Below are 19,134 nucleotides of genomic sequence, written 5' to 3' on the forward strand. Positions count from 1 at the left end.
CTGCATAGGCCTGAACCCCCTCAGTGAGATCATTAACAAGACTGGCTACGGATACCGACTACGGAACGAAGCAGTTGTCAGCCACCTCCTGTACATGGATGACATCAAGCTGTATGCCAAGAGTGAACGAGACATCGATTCACTGATCCACACTACCAGGCTATACAGCAATGACATTGGAATGTCTTTCGGACTGGAGAAGTGTAGTCGGATGGTATCAAAGAGAGAGAAGGTAGTCAGAACTGAGGGGATTGAACTACCAGAAGGCAACATTGCAGACATAGAGGACAGTTACAAGTACCTGGGAATCCAGCAGGCAAATGGGAACCATGAAGAGGCCGCTAGAAAGGCTGCAACCACCAAGTACCTGCAGAGGTACTTCAGCTGACTCCTCAGGCAAGTCCTGAGGAGTCAGCTGAATGGTAAGAACAAGATCCGGGCCATCAACACGTACGCCCTGCCCGTGATCAGGTACCCTGCTGGGGTAATAGGCTGGCCAAAGGAGGAGATAGAAGCCACTGACATAAAGACAAGAAAGCTCCTTACCATGCATGGAGGGTTTCACCCCAAGTCCAGCACCCTGAGGCTGTACGCTAAGCGGAAGGAAGGGGGCCGGGGACTGGTGAGTGTCAGCACCACAGTCCAGGATGAGACAAGGAACATCCAAGAATACATTGGGAAGATGGCCCCAACTGACCGAGTGCTCAGTGAATACCTCAGGCAGCAGAAACCCAAGAAAGAGGAAGGAAACGAGGAACCATCATGGAAGGACAGGCCCCTGCACGGTATGTACCACCGGCAGATAGAGGAGGTGGCTGATATCCAGAAATCCTACCAGTGGCTGGACAAAGCTGGACTGAAAGACAGCACAGAGGCACTAATCATGGCAGCACAAGAACAAGCTCTGAGTACAAGATCCATAGAGGCTGGGGTCTATCACACCAGGCAAGACCCCAGGTGCAGGCTGTGTAAAGATGCCCCAGAGACAATCCAGCACATAACAGCAGGGTGCAAGATGCTAGCAGGCAAGGCATACATGGAACGCCATAACCAAGTGGCCGGCATAGTGTACAGGAACATCTGTGCCGAGTATAACCTGGAAGTCCCGAGGTCAAAATGGGAGATGCCCCCAAGGGTGGTGGAGAATGACCGAGCTAAGATCCTGTGGGACTTCCAGATACAGACGGACAAAATGGTGGTGGCTAACCAACCGGACATAGTGGTGGTAGACAAACAGAAGAAGACGGCCGTAGTGATCGATGTAGCGGTTCCGAATGACAGCAATATCAGGAAGAAGGAACACGAGAAGCTGGAGAAATACCAAGGGCTCAGAGAAGAGCTCGAGAGGATGTGGAGGGTGAAGGTTACGGTGGTCCCCGTGGTAATCGGAGCACTAGGTGCGGTGACTCCCAAGCTAGGCGAGTGGCTCCAGCAGATCCCAGGAATAACATCGGAGATCTCTGTCCAGAAGAGCGCAGTCCTGGGAACAGCTAAGATACTGCGCAGGACCCTCAAGCTCCCAGGCCTCTGGTAGAGGACCCGAGCTTGAAGGATAAACCGCCCGCAGGGGCGTGCTGGGTGTTTATATATATATATATATATATATATATATATATATATATATATATGAGTCCTCGTCTGATTAAGGGTTAAATTCAAACCCAGCACGTTCAAAGTTAACCTGATCTTTCATCCCCATTCTTCAGTCGGTTTAAATGCATAGAGTTGCTGCCATTTGACTGATTGACTGGGGGGGAAAAAATTAGTCTGCACATGCTTTCAACTGTCTGGGAGCTTGCTCTGTTCCTTAAGGGGCTGAAATGCAGGAGGATCATGCAAAAGCACAGCTTCTGTGGGGAAAAATCCACTCTCTTTTTTTTTTTTTTTTTAAATGACATCAGAAACAGCAGTATGCGACATTACGTGATGGCAGAGCTTCAGTTCATCCTTTGTCTTTTTTTTTTTTTTTTTTTTTTCTTTTTTAATAAATAGGACAGGGGGAATGAATGAGAGAAAGAGGGGGAGAGAAAGAAAGAAAACCAAAGGGGAGAAGAGACGGTGAGAAGGGGGGGGAAGAGAGAGAAAAAAAAAAAAGAACTCCTGGGTCACCTGTATGGAGAAAAAAAAAACAAACAAAAAAAACAAACAGAGGAGACAGCAAACAACAAAGAGCAACATAATAATAGAGAAAACAAAGCACCATCACAATAAACTAGCTAGTCATAGATATCAATATTTACTAAATAATAAACGATATTGTGCAGCACGCAAGATAGACAGCGCACAGTGTGCTTTGAGGCAGCAGCCAAGAAAGCTTTAGTCCGCGTCTGTGAATACCCATGTGTGCATACCTGTGTGGATCAGCATGCTTGCATTCCAAAGGTTTCTCCATGTAATGATCTGCTAGGGAGTGTGGGGGGGCCACAGCCCCGTCCTCCAGGGTGTGAAGCGGGTATGGAGGAGATCAAAACTCCAGACATCCAGAGGCCCCCAGAACACAAGAGACCATGGAAGACCAACAGAGGGGCAGCTGCGCCACTGTTCCAGTAAGAGCTGAGGAGAGTCCCAGATGAGGGCTCGCCCAGCAGCCGCGGAGCAGAAGTCAGGGGGAGTTGCAGTGACACGCCCGTGAGCTCCGCCGGCCCCCAGCTGCGCCTGAGTGACCGAGCCCCAGGCCGAGAGGCCGGGGGCACCCCACCTCCAAAGGGGCCCGAGCGAGCCCCAGGCCCCAGGCCCCGACAAGCGGCCGCCAAGGAGTGAGCCGGTGTGTACCCGGACGCCCACCCCCAGACACAAAGAACCACCAACACACCGACACCTGAGGGAGTCCGCCACCGGCAGGGGAAGTGGTGGTGGGTGGAGATAGGCCTCCAAACCTTGGAGGGCCTGAGGTGTCCCCAGAGAGGTGGCGTCTGATACCCAACCTGACATATAGACACAGACATACAGGCACACACAGACACAAACATCCATTCCCACCCTCATGCTCTCATATGCACTCACTCCACACTCAACCAACGTGGAGACAGACATAAAGAGACGCTGTACACACAATCACACTCCCCAAGCGTACTCTACAAACCGGGTCTAGGTACCCTTGCCCCTGGAGGGGGGAATTGCACCCAGACCCAGGTGGTGTTACCCTTTTCCCTGCGGTGGGGAGAGGCAGACCACCCCAACTCCGCAGCAGCAGGGAGGCCCCACACTCCAGACCGCAGTCGGACGGCCAACTCCTCCTACTAGCCCTCCCGCTCCAGCAGGCCGCAGAGAATGGGGGTGGGAGAAGACTCCAAACCTCCCTCCACCCGCTCATTGTAGTGTTGATGCATATGTGTTCTAAGGTGCAATTAAAACCCAGGAGGGCATGGAGCTACCTGCCAAGGAGCAGCAGGTAAGCGCATAGTCCCTCCTGCTAGCCCTCAATGACTAAGTGTATTTAAAATTGAGAGGTGGGCAACGATGCTAGGGGTGGGGTGTACACCCTGATGGTGATTTGGACTCCGTGATTGTGCCCACCCCCAAGATCCTATATGTATGTGTAATGAGAGTGTGAATAATGTGAATGTCTAAGTTGTGGGATAAAATTGAGGCAGAGGCAGCCAGAAGGGGACGGGGGGGGGGGGGGGGGGGGGTAGCCTCCTCTGCACCCTGGTGACATACCCCCACTCCAAGGCCCTGCATGTGTGGGTGGTTGTGGAGGAGCGGGAAGAGGGAGGCAGCTGGAGATGGGGAGGGAAGGAAGGGAGGGGCAGGTAACCCCTCCCTGGGGCCAGCTCCCCCGCTGACCCCAGTAGGCACTCCCACCCTCCGCGACCCGCCAGGGAAGGGGGGCCCAGGCCCATCAGACCGGGGCCCAGTGCAGTAGCGCCCCCTGGCTCCACAGAGCCCTGGACAGTCCACCCAACCCCACCACAGAGAAAACTGCACCCACCCCACCATCCACACATCTTCCAGACTACATAAGACGGTAAACACCCAGGCTGAGATCTTCCTCCACCTCTCCTGTATCTCCCCCTCCTGCAGAGAGTTCCTGAAGAGAAGAAAGCTCCTGCAAGATGTGACCATCCCCCCCACCAGTTGAAGAGCCCCCCAGGCGGCTCGACGCACCGGCGGCACCCTGCTCCAGGGCCGGGCCCCCATGCACCCACCCGCCCACAACCCCGGCAACACACCAACCAGGACCCAAGCCCCCGAGGCCCGGCCCGGGCCCCAGCCCAGAGACGGAGCGCCCCCAGAACCTCACGCCCATCCCGGACCCACCCAGGGGCAGCCAGGTTGCCAGGTCAGTAACCCACGTCCGTCAGCACAGACCCTCCCCTAGCCCCGCTGCACGCAGCCGCGAGGAAACAGTCACCTGAGAGCCGACAGGGCCCCCAACCGGACGTGACCGCTACCCCGGGTTGAGCTCCCCAAGGAAGATGCCTCCGGGGAACCCCCCGACGCCCTAAGCCTGTCCCTACCCCCTCACCAATCACAACAGTGAAGGCGGGACCAAACTATGACCCCCCACCCCCACTAGGTGATGGAGCTGATAAAAGGGGCCCAGAGCAATTGATCTAATGTGGTGGCAGAGGCTGTATCAAGACTAATGTAATCTAATAGATAATTTCTATATTGGTTAGAATTAAGATTATTTTTATTTTTCCAGTTCATGAGGACTGTTTTCTTGGCTATGCATAGGGCAGTGAAGATCATATGGGCTATATTCTTTTCTGAAGTGACATTATCTAAGCTGCCCAACAAACACACTAAGGGGGAAGTTGGAATGTTACATTTCAGACACTTTGATAAGTCTTCACATATCTCGCGCCAAAACTTTTGCACTGGTGGACAGAACCAAAGAGCGTGGATGTAATTGTCTGGTGTATTGCCTTGACAGTGTGAGCAGTTGTTGGAAGATGTAAAGCCCATCTTGAACATCCGATGACCTGTATAGTGCACTCTATGAAGTATTTTGTATTGTATTAATTGCAGACTGGGATTTTTAATTAATTTAAAAGTTTTTAAGCAAATCTGAGACCAGAAGTTTTGGTCTAGGTTGACTGATAAATCTGCTTCCCACTTTGCAGTAGGAAGGGATATTGATTCATCTAATTTAGAAAGTGTCTCAACCTGAGCATTTGAAGCTTATCTGCTCAGAACAAAGTTGCACAAATCTTTTTGGTGGTGCAGCATTTTTAAAGACAAGATGAACATCTGAGCACAAGATGACCTTCTGAAAAGTAAATGTTCTTTTTTTGCTAAGGATATCACAGTGACGTTGCTGTGTTAGGGATTCCTGTCAAGAACATTTGCTTGTTTATAAAATGACCTCATTGGTTTTAAAGATAAAGATGCAGTAGCTGATGAGAAATTATCAACACACTGCCTGCTTCAGTGAGTTGCTTTCTATATAATTAAAGATAACTATGCTGTGTTTTAATTTATTACTCTTGATGTGCTTTAAAAGCTAAGCGTAGGGCATAAAATCCTATGAAGATGCACTTTATTTACACTTCATTTCTCAATATAAAAGAGCAGAAGTAATCAGGCAGTTTTCACCACAAGTATTTTATAGACCCTGCATACCACATTATTTATCTATCTATTGGATACAGAGGACCAATATATCTCTACAAACAGAGCATTACTGGAAACCAGTATAATAACTAATCACTTGTGATGCCTAAATAGGATCAAGTGATTAAAATATAGCATTGAGAAGGTAATAAATAACAAATTGTATTTCTATTTTCAGTGACCTATAGTTTAATCCAGCTTTATAAGACTGCATGCATCATGTATGCATTTAAAGTACCCTTTGAACTACCAAAAGTGCAGTATGTACAGGCTCAAGACACAGAAATGTTTTCTTTACAAGCAAACATACACCCACTTTGCATCACACCCTGCTGGTTCCGTACTCGTTCGACAGGTTTTCTCGTCAGCACAAACAACGCCACACCCTCGCAGTTCTCTCACCTCCACTGTCCAGGTGCAGGGATCACAGAGAGGGGTGGGGGAGGCAAAGGGGAGGAAGGAGGAGGGTCATTATCCCCTTTGAGGGTGGAGCAAAAGGGGAGGCGAAGAAAGCGGATGAAGCATTTGAAGCTCATATTGACATGTGGCTCTGTAGGCTCCTGTGTGCACAGGTAAGAACGAATGAACTTTGTGGTAGATTGATACTATCTGGTGCTTGTAGATTTCCACCTGTAGCCGTGTGGTAGAGGTGGCGGGAGTGTTTACACAGGTTAAACCAGTTTCATTGCCAGGAAGTGGACATGCTGGCAGTCAGGTCACAGCAAAGTTTACTGTACATTTGCACCTGTTCACATTACTGAATGTGAACTGCATTTATTACTATTTATTTCTTATCTTGCCTTTGAAAGACATAATTTTGGAAAAAATGTAAATAGAATTGATATTTACCCGACATGACATGAACCTATTCCTAGAATTTTCTTTTCAGTCATTTGCAAACAGCCTTCAGTTCCAGGGTTCAGTGTTAATGTAAACAACTAAATATTGACTGTGAAGCATGTTGGCAGTTGAATGACCATGTAAAACATAGATTTGACTTTGCAAGATGTTCCAGAAATGTTTGTATTTGTCATCCCTGAATTCTTCCACCCTGAGACAAGAAGCCATTTTAATATGTCAACCCTGTTTTTTTTCAGCCATGGATGGTGTGTTGGAAGGCGCGGCTGTGTTGTGTGCATGTAAACTGGCCTGCAGTCTACTCTTCCTGCCCTCATTGGCCGACTCCTACAGTGCTGTCAGTTTCTGCTGCTGCTGCCTCCTCGTCTTCACAGACTTCCTGGTCACAGGTGAGGGCTTGATTAGGACACTGCAGGATTCTAACCAGTGTTTCCAGTTCCCCCACAGCCCTCTTATACAAACTGAATCACTTGAATTAGTTTAAAATATCAGAAGGTGTTTCCAACAACCTGTATGTTCAAGTTTCCAAATAATTTTTATTTTTTAAGATTAACCTTACCTCACAGCAGAATCTTGGTTTTACTGACCTCCAGTGGCTTAAGCACTCACCATGCAATGGTGATTTGCAGGCGTTACCCAAGGCCTGTGACATCATTGCTGGGCGTGGCTATAGGTGCAGCAAATAATGAATCAAATAGAATAATGATGCCTCGATGGCCTTACAGAAATAGTGAATTTGTTGATCCAGTTCACTCTTGGTAATAAATGCACTGCAGACACAACAGAAAGGAGATGCTGTGAAACGTCACACGTTTTATTTATTGCCAGTGGCTGAGATGTGGCAGTATGTAGCCACAGGCTTTGATCACAGCTGCAGCTGCTCTGCCTGGGATCTGCTGGCTGAGGATGGGATTAATGCTCAGGCTTCAGCAGCATTTGCTGTTGAATCTGCGGACTGTGGATGGGTGCCTCTGTCGATGGAGGAAAACATTTCTGTGAGGTTTCTGATTAAACTGTTAGAGTGTGAGGACTGAAGGAGCATTTTGAAGCAAAGCATGTTTTGCCCTCCCTACGCTTCAAAATGCTGGAGTCAGCAGGAGCCATGAGAAGTTACTGTTTTTCTACATCACAAAAAATTAAACAAAAGTTGGAAAGGTTTGCTTTAAACTTACTTTCAATACATTTGTTTACTGTTGAACTTTTTAAATCTTAAAGTCATGTAACACTTGACAAAGTCAATGAGTATATATCCTCCTAAATGTTTCAGCGGGGTCTCAATTCATAGATTAACAGCACTTCATAAATACTGTGTTTTCCCATATTTCAAAAATATTTCAAAATCCATGGTCCAATCAAATCTGAAAACCTGCCTTATATCCTTCTGCAAGAGGTCTAAACTCTGACAGGTGATGACTTTTGTACTTTTATTGTCTATAATTTGCTTTTATTGAACATGGAAAAAAGAAACTCTGTATCTATTAAGAAATGCAGCTGGTGTTTCTTAACAGAGACATGTTACAACTCATTCTTTTTAGTACAAAGAGATCTCGGGTAAATACGAGCAGTGGTTTCACAACTCCGACCTGAGTCGGTCTAATCAGCTTTAAGAACCAAAATGCCTGGTAAATTAATTGGGAGCCTGTTTAATCTAATTTATAATAACCTCATCTATAATAAATGTTTATATTAATAAGGTGAATAGACATCAAAGCAGCAATATCTACCAAACAAACTTGAGAAGAATAAAGAAGTATGAATTTAAAAAAGATATAAAAGTGTTTTTCATGTTCACTGTAAGTAAAATGGAAAAGGAAATGAACTTGTATCTTCATCTGAGAGCTACAGATTAAATAATTATTGTAATCTTTGAGTTTGGGTTGTTGTTGTTACTTTACTTTTGGAACTTCGGATGAACATTTTCACAATTTTCTGATAGAACAAGAAAACAAATGACAGATTCTAGAATAATAAATATGTACAAGTTGTTGTTATGTGAGATGTAGTGATCCTGGAACTAGTTCCACTCGCTGCCAGACGCCTTTTTACTTACATGATAAGAGATGCAAATGCTATTGTTTGCTAAAATAAAGATAAATAAAACAGACCTTATGTAAATTTCACCAGTCCTTTTGGTTTTGGCTGGGGCAGTGGTTTAGGAGGCAAGACACATGAACTCCTACACAGTTACCCGAGTTATTCATACTTCAATCGGTCAAACTGTGTTTGTATGGAGGGGTGTGTTCGGATAAAAAATGATTTGCGGGCTGAGTTACCTTACACCTATATTAGGATGAAGTGTTTTTCAGAGCTTTGTCTTTAATAAAATGGCAGAATATTTATTTTAAGTTACTTTATTAAACCAACCCTTTCTCTTCTTTGTGATATCTAATTACCTGGTCTTATCCAGTCATCTAACCCACTGACTCTGACACTTTTTCTTTGTGTTTTGTGTTTCTGCAGCTTTTCTGAGTTGCCTTTGGATCTTTGACTCTTGGCTGACTGACTTGACTCCATCAGGGGATTTTATTGCCCTGCGCTTCCTGCTCTTTCTCAGCCAAACCTATGGAGGGGTGCTGCTGCTGACCGCACCTCTGATCGCTGTGGAGACTGTGATCAGACTCCTGTGGCCTTGTGTTGTCGTCCCTCTCAGGACAGCGAGGCGGACAGCAGGCTCTGATGGACAGTGTTGTGATGGGAAAGAGGAGGAAGAGGAAGACAGCAGCGGCTCAGATGAAGACATACGGTCTCATGTTGTCGGCTACCTCTGCTGCCTGTCAGTGTGGGTCATTGTCGCCCTCAATGTCAGGGGGCAATGGAAGCTGGAGGAAGTGTGGGCTGCTGCCTGTCTCCACACAAATAGCTCCCTTGTCAGATGTCTGCCCAGCCTCTTCAGCCCCATTCCTAGCGGCATAAATCTCTGCTGGTCCATGGGCTTCTTCCTCCTTCTGCTCCTGCTGACCACGAGCAGCACAGGCCTTCAAAGGAGACGCCAAGGCCATTCGCTGATGTTCAGAGTCTTCAATAAAGGCGACTGTCACTGCCAAGAACTCATTCCAGAGTCGTCCGCACCCCTCAAGCCTGTAAAACCAGGGATGTTGGTGTCTGAGCCAGCACAGCATGTTGACCCAGAGAAAACAGAGAGCAGCTGTACTGTTCATACAGCCTGGAACAGCTGGCAGATGTTGACATGCAACCATGGAGACTTTGTCCTTATTTCCCCAATGTGTTTGTCTGGAAAGAAGGGAAGTCAGGAGCAAGAAATGGCAAGGAGAGATGTATCTGTGGCATTTATCACAGAGGAAAACGTGGACTCACAGTGCAGGAGCTGGTGTGGGTGGCGACAGTGGGGTTTTCCCAGCCTCGGGGTGAATGTAATGATAGGGTTGGTATGTGTGCTCTCCATATTTGCGCTGCCTCTCAACCTAAGCGTGAATGTTGTTCTCGTCAGGACTATTGAGACTCTGCTGGAGCTGTGTATCAAATCTGTACTTTCATCAAACATAGCGGCAAACACAAGAGACACGTCTACCTCTGGTGATGAAACACTCATTTAACGCCAAACAAATGGGGAGAGAAAGTGGAACCTGATTGGTCGCCGTTTGCAACACAGTCATCAGATTACAGCTGGCTTGGCTGTTAACACTGGCTTGAATAGAGCACAAATGCACATTTGCGTGCAGCTATTCACATGTGAGGAGTAATATGTGGAAACTGCTGATAGCTGTTGAGGAGGCAGGTTGAGGCGTGCTTGGTAGAAAGACTCTAAAAACCTCGACTGGAACAGATGGCTGGAAGGCCTCTCCTTACTATTCAGAGCTTTGGGATCTGCCACTATTTGTCATTACATAGTGGGTTACAAAACAAGCCACTCCAGTATAAATAAGACTAATACAGGCGCAAACACTGTTTTGAAAGTTATGAACGGGATGAATTAATATGAGTCTGCTGATGCTCCATCACATAATGCTTGTTTAAAGCTGCATATAAATAAATGCTGAGTGACTGCAGGGCACACCGGGAATTCTTTTGGTTTTCTTTGTAGGTTTGTTCCAAAGGATTCAACTGAAGCTGAAGTATGTGAACTTGAATACTTATTATTCAAGTTATTCGGAAGTTAACAATCACAATTGCGCATTGAAATAGAACAAATGATCACTTTATAAAAGCAGCGTGAAGCATTAAATCTGTGATTTCTGTTTCTTTGCCATGTTTCTGCTTTCTGTGACCTGTTAGCTGCTTACTTACTATCCACTTCACTAGGGACACCTGTTCAACTGCTCATTAACACCAATCACCAGTCAACTGGCAGCAACTCTATGCATTTAGGCTTGTGGACATGGTCTTAACAACCAACTGAAGAATGGGGAAGAAAGATCTGGGTGAACATGCTGGCGTTGTTGATGCCAGACAGGCTGGTCTGACAATTTCAGAAGCTGCAGATATGCTGGGATTTTCCCACTTAACCATAAGTATTTCTCCATAAAAGAGAAAATATAGAAAATGGTCCGAGGAGAATGGCCAGACTGCTTCAGCCTCTTGGGAACACTCAAAGAACATTACAACCAAGGTGTGCAGAAGAGCATCTTCTTGAACCTTAAAGCAGATGGGCTACAATAGCAGAAGACCACACGTGGTTCCAATCCTGTCAGCTAAGAACAGGAAACTGAGGCTATCATCACACAGGTTCCCCAAAATTGGACAATAAATGATTGGTAAAATGTTGCCTGATCTGATCAGATGGTAGGGTCAAAATTTGGTGTTAATAACATGAAAGGTTGCATCCATCCTGCCTGGTATCAGTGGCTCAGGCTGGTGGTGAAGGTAAGTGTGAGGGATATCTTTTGGCACATTTTGGGTCACTTTGCATCATCTGAGTACCATTTAAACACCAAAGCGTACCTGAGTATTGTTTCTGACACACTGTACCCATCTTCTGATGGCTGCTTCAAGCAGGATAAAGCATCATGTCACAAGCTCAAATCATCTCAAACTGCTTTGTTGAACGTGACAATGAGTTCACTGTACTCAAATGGCCTCCACTGTCAACAGATCTCAATCCATCTCTGGGATTTTGTGGAACAACAGATTCACATCATGGATGTGCCGAAAGCAAATCCGCAGCACCCGTGTGATGCTATGATATCAATACGGACCAAAACCTCAGAGGAATGTTTCCACCACGTTGTTCAATTAAAAATTTCAAAAGCATTGAACCCTGTAGTAGCAAGGTGTTTTTAATAAAATGTCCAATGAGTGTCTTCTTGTAATACTTATTTATGAGTAATAAGACCTCTTTTTATAGTAAATGCTTTTACTTTATATATTTTTACTGACTACATTTTCAATGCAGGAATTTTGAAAATAATCAAATTTTATTCTGTTTAAATTTGTGCTTTTACTTAAAAACAGGCACAGAAATTATTTCCACTCTCGTTTCTGTCCTTTAAGTTGAACATTAACTTTGCACAGACTGGAATAGGTACCTTTGCTCTTTCAAAAAGTACCAAAGAAGTACCATTCAGCCCCACTAAATCTCTCTGACAGCTGAAGTTGTTCCCGTGTTACCTGTTTCTGTTGTTGGTGACTTGTTTGACTTTCATCTGGTTGTCTGGCAACAAGTCCCTGCAAAAACTAAAACCTGGCTCTTAAAGTCTGTGATTCTACAGAAGAATCTTCTTTTGTACGCATTGGCTAAACAAACAAAATGTAAGGTGTTATTAGTGAGGCTTAGAGATAACTGACGATAGGTTCTAGTTTCTTTCATATTAGTGGTGTCAAAGTCATTCATGTTCATGCCCCCCCCCCCTCCGCTGGTTCTGGCCTGCAGGCTGTACACTTGACACCTCTGCTTTAGAAACAAAACTGACTTGGTCCTCTGGCAATATCTTCATATTTAAAAGGCATGTATCCTGCTCAGAAAAGGTTATCGGGTTTTCCTGTCCAGACACATGAGACAGCACATTTCTCAAACCTTTAAAAAAAAAGAAAAAGGAAACCCAAAACAACTTTGGACCAGTTTCGCAAATGGTAGAGCCGCTTTAGACCAATAGGTCTCAAATTGTTCTGGCATGCTCTCTTTAGTTAGTTTTGGCGTTTCAGTGATTAAAAAAAATTCAAATGAAAGTTTTAGAGGAATAACTTTCAAATTAATCTTAATTTACTCCAATTTTGTGTGTCTTCTCTTGTCTCTGCACTTTATTGAGACATCTACAGTTCAGTTCATACGTTTGAGGACAGTGAGGCCTTTTTTTTGCCTTTGTACACGACTACAGACTATTTAAATCAAACAATCATCATGTGATTTAAGTGCAGACTTTAAGCTTTAATTCAAGTGACTGAGCAAAAGTTTTCCATCAACTGTTTAGGTGTTACAGACATTTTCAGTGGCTCAGAAATAATTGGATAATTAACTGACAGGCCATTTCGTGTTCAGGTTCCCTGGTTGTTTCATAACAAATGAAGCAGATAAATGAGCTGAAGTTAAATCCAAGTGTTGATCTTGTCAGTGAAAAGTGAAGAATGACATTTTCTGGCTGAAAAAAATGTGGAAAAACTTTAAGAGTTGCTAAATCATCAATCACATTCCTGAAAAGAAGGAATGCACCGGCCAGCTCAGCAATATCAAAAGATCTGAAAGACCACAGTAGACTGCTAAAGTGGATGATGACAGAATTATTTCCGTCTTTAAGAAGAACACCTTCATAACGTCCATCCAAGTCAAGGTGTATCATTTTTTTTTTTTAGATCTACAATCAAGAGACGCCTTCATGTATGGAAATATAGACGGTTTACAACAAGGTGCAAACCACTGGTTACACTCAAGAACAAGGAGGACAGATTAGAGGGTGGGCCATTTATATGGATACACTGTAATAAAATGGGAATGGTTGGTTTCATGAGTTATTTACAAGTTTCTCTTTGTTCACAGATGGGTGAACTCGTAGGGTGTCTTGCATTGAAATCTGCTGCAATGACCCGGTTACTGCGTTCACCAGATATCAACACAATTTCGATCCGCTCCTCACGTGTTAACCTCTTCAACATGTCAATGGCTGCGAACAAAGAGAAACGTGTAAATAACTCATGAAAGAATAAAGTTACGTTGAAACCGAGCACACCATTGCTTTTCTTGTGACATTACCAATAAGTTTGATGTATCACATGGCCGTCTTCCTATTGAAAAAACAAAAGTTGTATCCAAGATGGCCGACTTCTAAATGGCCACCATGGTCACCACCCATCTTGAGGTGTTTGCCCCCTCACATATACTAATGTGCCACAAACAGGACTTTAATATCACCAACCATTCCCATTTTATTACGGTGTATCCATATAAATTGCCCACCCTGTAGATTAGACTTTGACAAAAAATATCTGCAGGAACCTGCACGGTTCTGTTCTTCAGAGCGATGAAACTAAGATAAACGTGTACCAGAATGATGAGAAAAGAAATAGATGGAGGAGGGAAACGGCTCATCTGAAGCCAGAGATCTGTCAAACATGATCGACATAGCGTTGTGGCATCGGCATGCATGGCTGCAGGGAACCAGGCTACTAGCGTTTAAGACTAATGCTGAGTGCTTCGCAGTGCTAATGAATAATGACCCAAAGCATACTGCTAAAGAAAAGTAAAGAAGTTGGGCATATTCTTGAATGGCCAAGTCAGATAGCTGATCACAATCCAGCAGTGTAACTTTTTTCAATAAATGCAAAACTGGAGGCAGAGAGACTCACAAACAAGCAGCACCTTCAGCAGAACATCATTAACTGCAAAGGATTTTCATCCACGTAATAAAAACAATTAAAATTCTGCTAGTTTGTTCAATTAATTCTGAACATTTTGAGAAAATGGGGGACTATTTATAAAAAAATACATTTAAAAAAAGACTATAATTCCTGAACAATTAATGCTTTACTTTTGTCAAATACCTTAAATTAAAGCTGGAAGCCTGTGCTTCACATACTGATTCTTTGATTTAAAATCCCCTGCAGTGGTGTGCATAGACAAAATTAAAAACAAACAAACAAAAAAACCAAATCTGTGTCACTATCCAAAAACTTAGGGACCAAACTATAGTTTATCTTCTGCTTTATCTTCTGACTTCTCTAGAGGAGACATGGAAATGATTTTTTCCCCCTTTTAATACTGCTTCAGGTTTCTACTTCAACTATTTGCATAAAAAATGTCTGTGTTCTTCTTTTAATGATGAACAATTCAGATAAAAATTGACATGATGTTGCAGCCAAAACTTAGGGAAACGTGCCAACACCAGAGGGCACTCTGCTACAACAACAAACCCTGACTTCGCTGTGTTCAGTGCTTCAGCATGTAACAGGAGAAGCATGAGGAGGACTCAGGAAACAGGATGAAGGTGAATTAGGCTGTCTCCTCTCTGATTGAGCTAAACACCTTCGCACTGCTTCTTTTACGGTGTAGAGACTTGTGCTGACAAATACACTGACTCATGCAAGATTATACAAGAAGGTCAATTTCTCTGTGTGTCCGCTGTGGACAAAAGTTTGAGGAGTGCAGTGGAGAGGGTGTGAATGTGTGTGAAAGCGAGAGGGAGGATTTTTTTTATTTTATATAAGTAGATGATGACATTTAATTGGAAAAGTTGCTTCAAATTTCCTCATTTCTGAAGTTCTTACTATTCAGTGCTGGAACTGTGATCTATGAGGAGGGTGGAAAGAACAACAGACTGTATTTTTATACAAGATTTGAGATAATTTTCTTCCTAATGGCGTAACATTTTATTGCCTTAACAAGACACCCACAAGTGTTTTATCTTCTCCCAGCTAGATGAGTAATCCTCTGCTTCACCTACACAACTTTTTTTTTCTTTTCTGTTTTTAATTTCTGAGACAGGATGAAGGCAAGATTTTGTCATTTCTTTAATGAGCCCTGGAGTGTGTTTATCAACCAAAAGGGGGATACACAACTATCTAAAGTTCATCTGTTCCTTTATGAAGCTCCAAATGACAACAACAGATGGCTCATGGCACTGAAGAAAACCCCTACAATTAAACAACCCCCTATGAGAAAGCACTTGGTCATGGTGGGAAGGAAAAACTCCCTTTTAACAGGAAAATATCCGCAAAAGCAGGCTCAGGGAGGGACAGCCATCTGATCCAGCTCTAAGGAAGGTTTTAAGCCTACTCTTAAAAGCAGAGAGGGTGTCTTGTCTCTTGAATCCAAACTGGGAGCTGGATCCTGCCTTTTACTTTTAGAAATTCAAGGAATCACAAGTAAGCGAGCAGTCTGAGAGCGAAGTGCTCTGTTAGAATAATAATGTACTATGAGGTCTTTAAGATATAATAGAGGCTAATTATTCACGACTTTGTATCAATTCAACATTGAGCCAATGAAGAGAAGCCAGTAATGGAGAATTGTGTCCAAAAATGCATAACTAATGGAAAATCACACCCCTATACGAGAGAAAAAGAAGTCCACACATGGGAGAAACAGGAAGCAGACAATGTTTGGCATTCTGGCTTGATAAATGACCTCAGTGTTCAATCAATTAACAAAATAGATGTCGGACTAATCCCTTCAGCAGTGAGATGGTGTAAAATCCTGTGGCACAGTCATGATCCTCAAGTCCCATTTAATCTAATACAGTGCATAATCCTTGAACATAAACTGCATAATAACATGGATGATGGATCTGTTCATGCTACCAGCATTACGGCTGAAGCTCGTTCTTCAGCAGGAAGGGAAAAAATGATGACAAAAGTGAGCCTCTATTTCTGCTTTCCCCATCACTTAGAAGATTAAAAACCCTACACTCCCGCCTCAGGAGGGCCACATCAGACTGGAATCAGATACGAGTCTCTCAAAGGAGAGCTCAGTGACTTTTTAATGGACACTTTCCCCTCTGGGAAAAATGTCTATTACGGGTTGGACACCTTCTCCTCGGATAAAAATGTCTTTAATCACAGGAGAAAAGTACGCAGAGTCAAAGCTGAGAATATGAAGCCTCTTGTCCTGAGGGCGTGCTCTGGATCAATGGCACTGCTTCAAACTGCACTGTTTGTTCATGAAACAACGCTCAATTGCTTTGGAGTGTGAAAGAAGAAAGAATGAAGGCGCAAAGTCAGAAACAAAAATAACATTTTTTTTTCTTCCTGGCGTTTTAAAACACAGAACGTGACTCAGACGTTAATCGTTTTTGTCGAGATTAAAAAAAGTTAAATAAAGGGGCTGCACGACAGTTTCTTCTTTGCCGTTTCACTGAGCTTCATTCAGATGCATCACAGATGGCAGACGAACAGGATGCATTGAAAACGGTGGCTCATCCGCAGTGAGGGAACACTGAACTCCAGCAGACATCTTTTTTTATTCATCATGTCACACGCCCGAGCCTCAGTCTCAGCCAAAATAGGGAACAGTAATGAAAAAGAGTGCACAGCCTCCCACATCCCTGCTGGATACCTTAGCAGAGCTGCGAGTTTGGCACAGCCCAATAAAATGTGTGGCATGAAAACTCTCTCTGATCTGGAGCAGGTATTGACAAGCTCAGACAAAGCTTTCCTACATTTAAAGCACTCATCTGCCTACCAGATGTTTCATTTTAGGGGTTTTGGTTTCAGCTGCCGCATAGTGTTCATTATGATGATGGTTTAACAAAAATGTGACAGATCGTCACAGATGGAGGAATAGATTACCGCTACCCTTCAATGTCCAAAGGAAACAGCACAAATAAAAGGTGAAGTTAAACGCCAGGTGGTGCTGCACAAAAAGAGCACTAAGGCTGGGTTTGGGTGAAGACTAAATGTTTTGATTTTACACCCTGAGATAAAGCTGTGCTCTATTTTTCTAGAAAATGTGAGAAGGGGGAACAAGGAAAGAAAAGAAGAAATAATAAAGTTAAGAAGTAGATTTAAGATTGATGACCTCTCCTCCAAAATGAAAACTAGTCATGCGTGATGACATGTTGGCACTCAAAAGATAAATAGAGTCCATTTATGTATTGCTTTTTTAGACTTACTGATCATTTAATGTGCTTTAAACTACAACATACATTCACCCACTCCTTCGCTTTCTAAGAAGTATTTACAGCAGCTTCTTAGAGCATCTTTTCCAAGGACACTATGTTTTGCGGACTGGAGAAGCCGGGGATCAATTCTCTGATCCACTGATTTCTTGAGCTGCAGTTGCTATATAAGTTCTCTATTAAACACTCTGTTCTGTGGCACACTGAGGTGTGCAGATGAGCAGCCTTCAGTTTTCCGAATTGGTATTATGAGAAAAATGAACCGGACTGCTCTGTGGAGTTGCTGCTGATGCACCAGCAAAACAAAGTTAATGAGACAGTGGGGTTTTTCACAGTCATTTATTGTACATTAAAACATTTCCCACAAACCTCCAGTGGCAAAAGCTCACTAGAATATATTCACACAATGACGCAAGGGGGCCCCTCATCAAAAGACACAATCATCATAATTATCATTAAAAGTGTCATAGATACTATCGTCATTTTAACCATTTGCATCACTGTCACCAGTAACATCACCTCACAATAATCTCCTTCTTAATATTTAACATAAAGTCTTAATGAAGCAGACAGCACAAGGGTCTGCAACAAACTGGGGTCAAGTTTTGTTTTAACCTGGGGGGGTTACTCCAAGGAGGTTTTCCCTAATAACAGATCGAAGAGAGAAAAATAACCCACCGTGTTATCTGGGGGCATTTTTGTTGGGTATTTGAGGCGTGTCAGGTGTTACTCAGCCACATCAGATAACTGGTGAATAACTCGCAGGCCCCTGCAGATCTGTGCAAGCTAAGACAAGCGCACAGAGTCATCTGCAGAGTCACAAAATTTGACCCTAGTTTGCGTCATACTGCACATACTGCAATCACATCCTACAAAAACAGGGGCACTGCCCCGATTTTTCTTTTACACGGACAAAACAAGAGGACACACATACAAATGCAAATGTGTACAGAGGCAATGGAAGGTCAAACTGATCCTTTTTTTTTGTTCATTTGTAGATTTCCCGCAGAAGAAAAATCTATTAAGCTCTGCTTGATAGCAGGGTATTTTGCAATAAACATTTTGGCCGCTCCGTGGGTATGCCTGGATGGCCAGATGGGTGTTTATCAACCACAACCAAAGCTGGATTTAAAATTATAGCTGCAGCAGGCTGCACAAACACACCCGTGAACATCCCCTCCGAGCGCCTCACGCGTCTCTCAGTGTGCCGGAACTGGCCGAGGGACAAGAGCCTCTTAGAGCAGATTCTGCTCGACTTGTGTTTAACTAATGATAAACAAGAGCACTTGAGGCACGTGTCAAAAACACAAGTGAGCCTCTGAGGACTTCTCAGTGATTCTAATCACAGCGACGGCGGCGGCAGCAGCTTTGGGAATGCAAGTCACAGGAAATATCGTATTACTGCTCGCGTTCATCCATCCATCACCTTTTATTTGATAATTAAAAGTTCCTAAAATGTACAGTTTACACAAATGATAGGATTTAGAATAACAAAGCGAACAACTGGTCTCAGAACTGATCTATAATGGTCAGATTTTCACATCTGAGAATTTATGCATTTGTCTCTGTTCAGTTCAGTATGATTTACAAATGTTTTTGACATCAAGACAAATGATCAAACGTCAGGCGTTGTGTAACTTAAACATGAGCCAGCATGATGAGTTTTTTAAACTACTGATACTTTATACACACACACACACACACACACACACACACACAC

The 19,134-nt window shown here is 43.8% G+C and overlaps 2 protein-coding genes across 8 annotated transcripts in view; one reads left to right on the plus strand and one right to left on the minus strand.

The window, feature by feature from the left end:
* The window catches only part of LOC309706226 (uncharacterized protein), a 30,640-nt gene extending 18,969 nt beyond the window's left edge, over positions 1-11,671 (plus strand). For 3 of the 5 annotated variants that reach the window (XM_082532548.1, XM_082532549.1, XM_082532552.1), the window contains 2 exons: positions 6,657-6,806; positions 8,878-11,671. In XM_082532548.1, the coding sequence (XP_082388674.1) occupies positions 6,657-6,806; positions 8,878-9,971 (1,244 nt within the window). In that variant the 3' untranslated portion in view covers positions 9,972-11,671. Of the gene's footprint in view, positions 1-5,420; positions 6,132-6,656; positions 6,807-8,877 lie in introns of those variants that run through there. The other 2 variants (XM_082532551.1, XM_082532550.1) reach the window with 2 other exon arrangements.
* Positions 11,672-17,737: 6,066 nt separating this feature from the next.
* trim62.1 (tripartite motif containing 62, tandem duplicate 1) overlaps positions 17,738-19,134 on the minus strand; it is a 35,229-nt gene continuing 33,832 nt past the window's right edge. For all 3 annotated transcript variants that reach the window (XM_082532880.1, XM_082532881.1, XM_082532882.1), the window contains exon 7: positions 17,738-19,094. The gene's annotated coding sequence lies outside the window, so the exon portion shown is untranslated. The remainder of the gene's footprint in view (positions 19,095-19,134) is intronic.

Source organism: Aulonocara stuartgranti, assembly GCF_965226115.1.
Source record: "Aulonocara stuartgranti genome assembly, chromosome: 5".
Lineage (NCBI taxonomy): Eukaryota > Metazoa > Chordata > Actinopteri > Cichliformes > Cichlidae > Aulonocara > Aulonocara stuartgranti.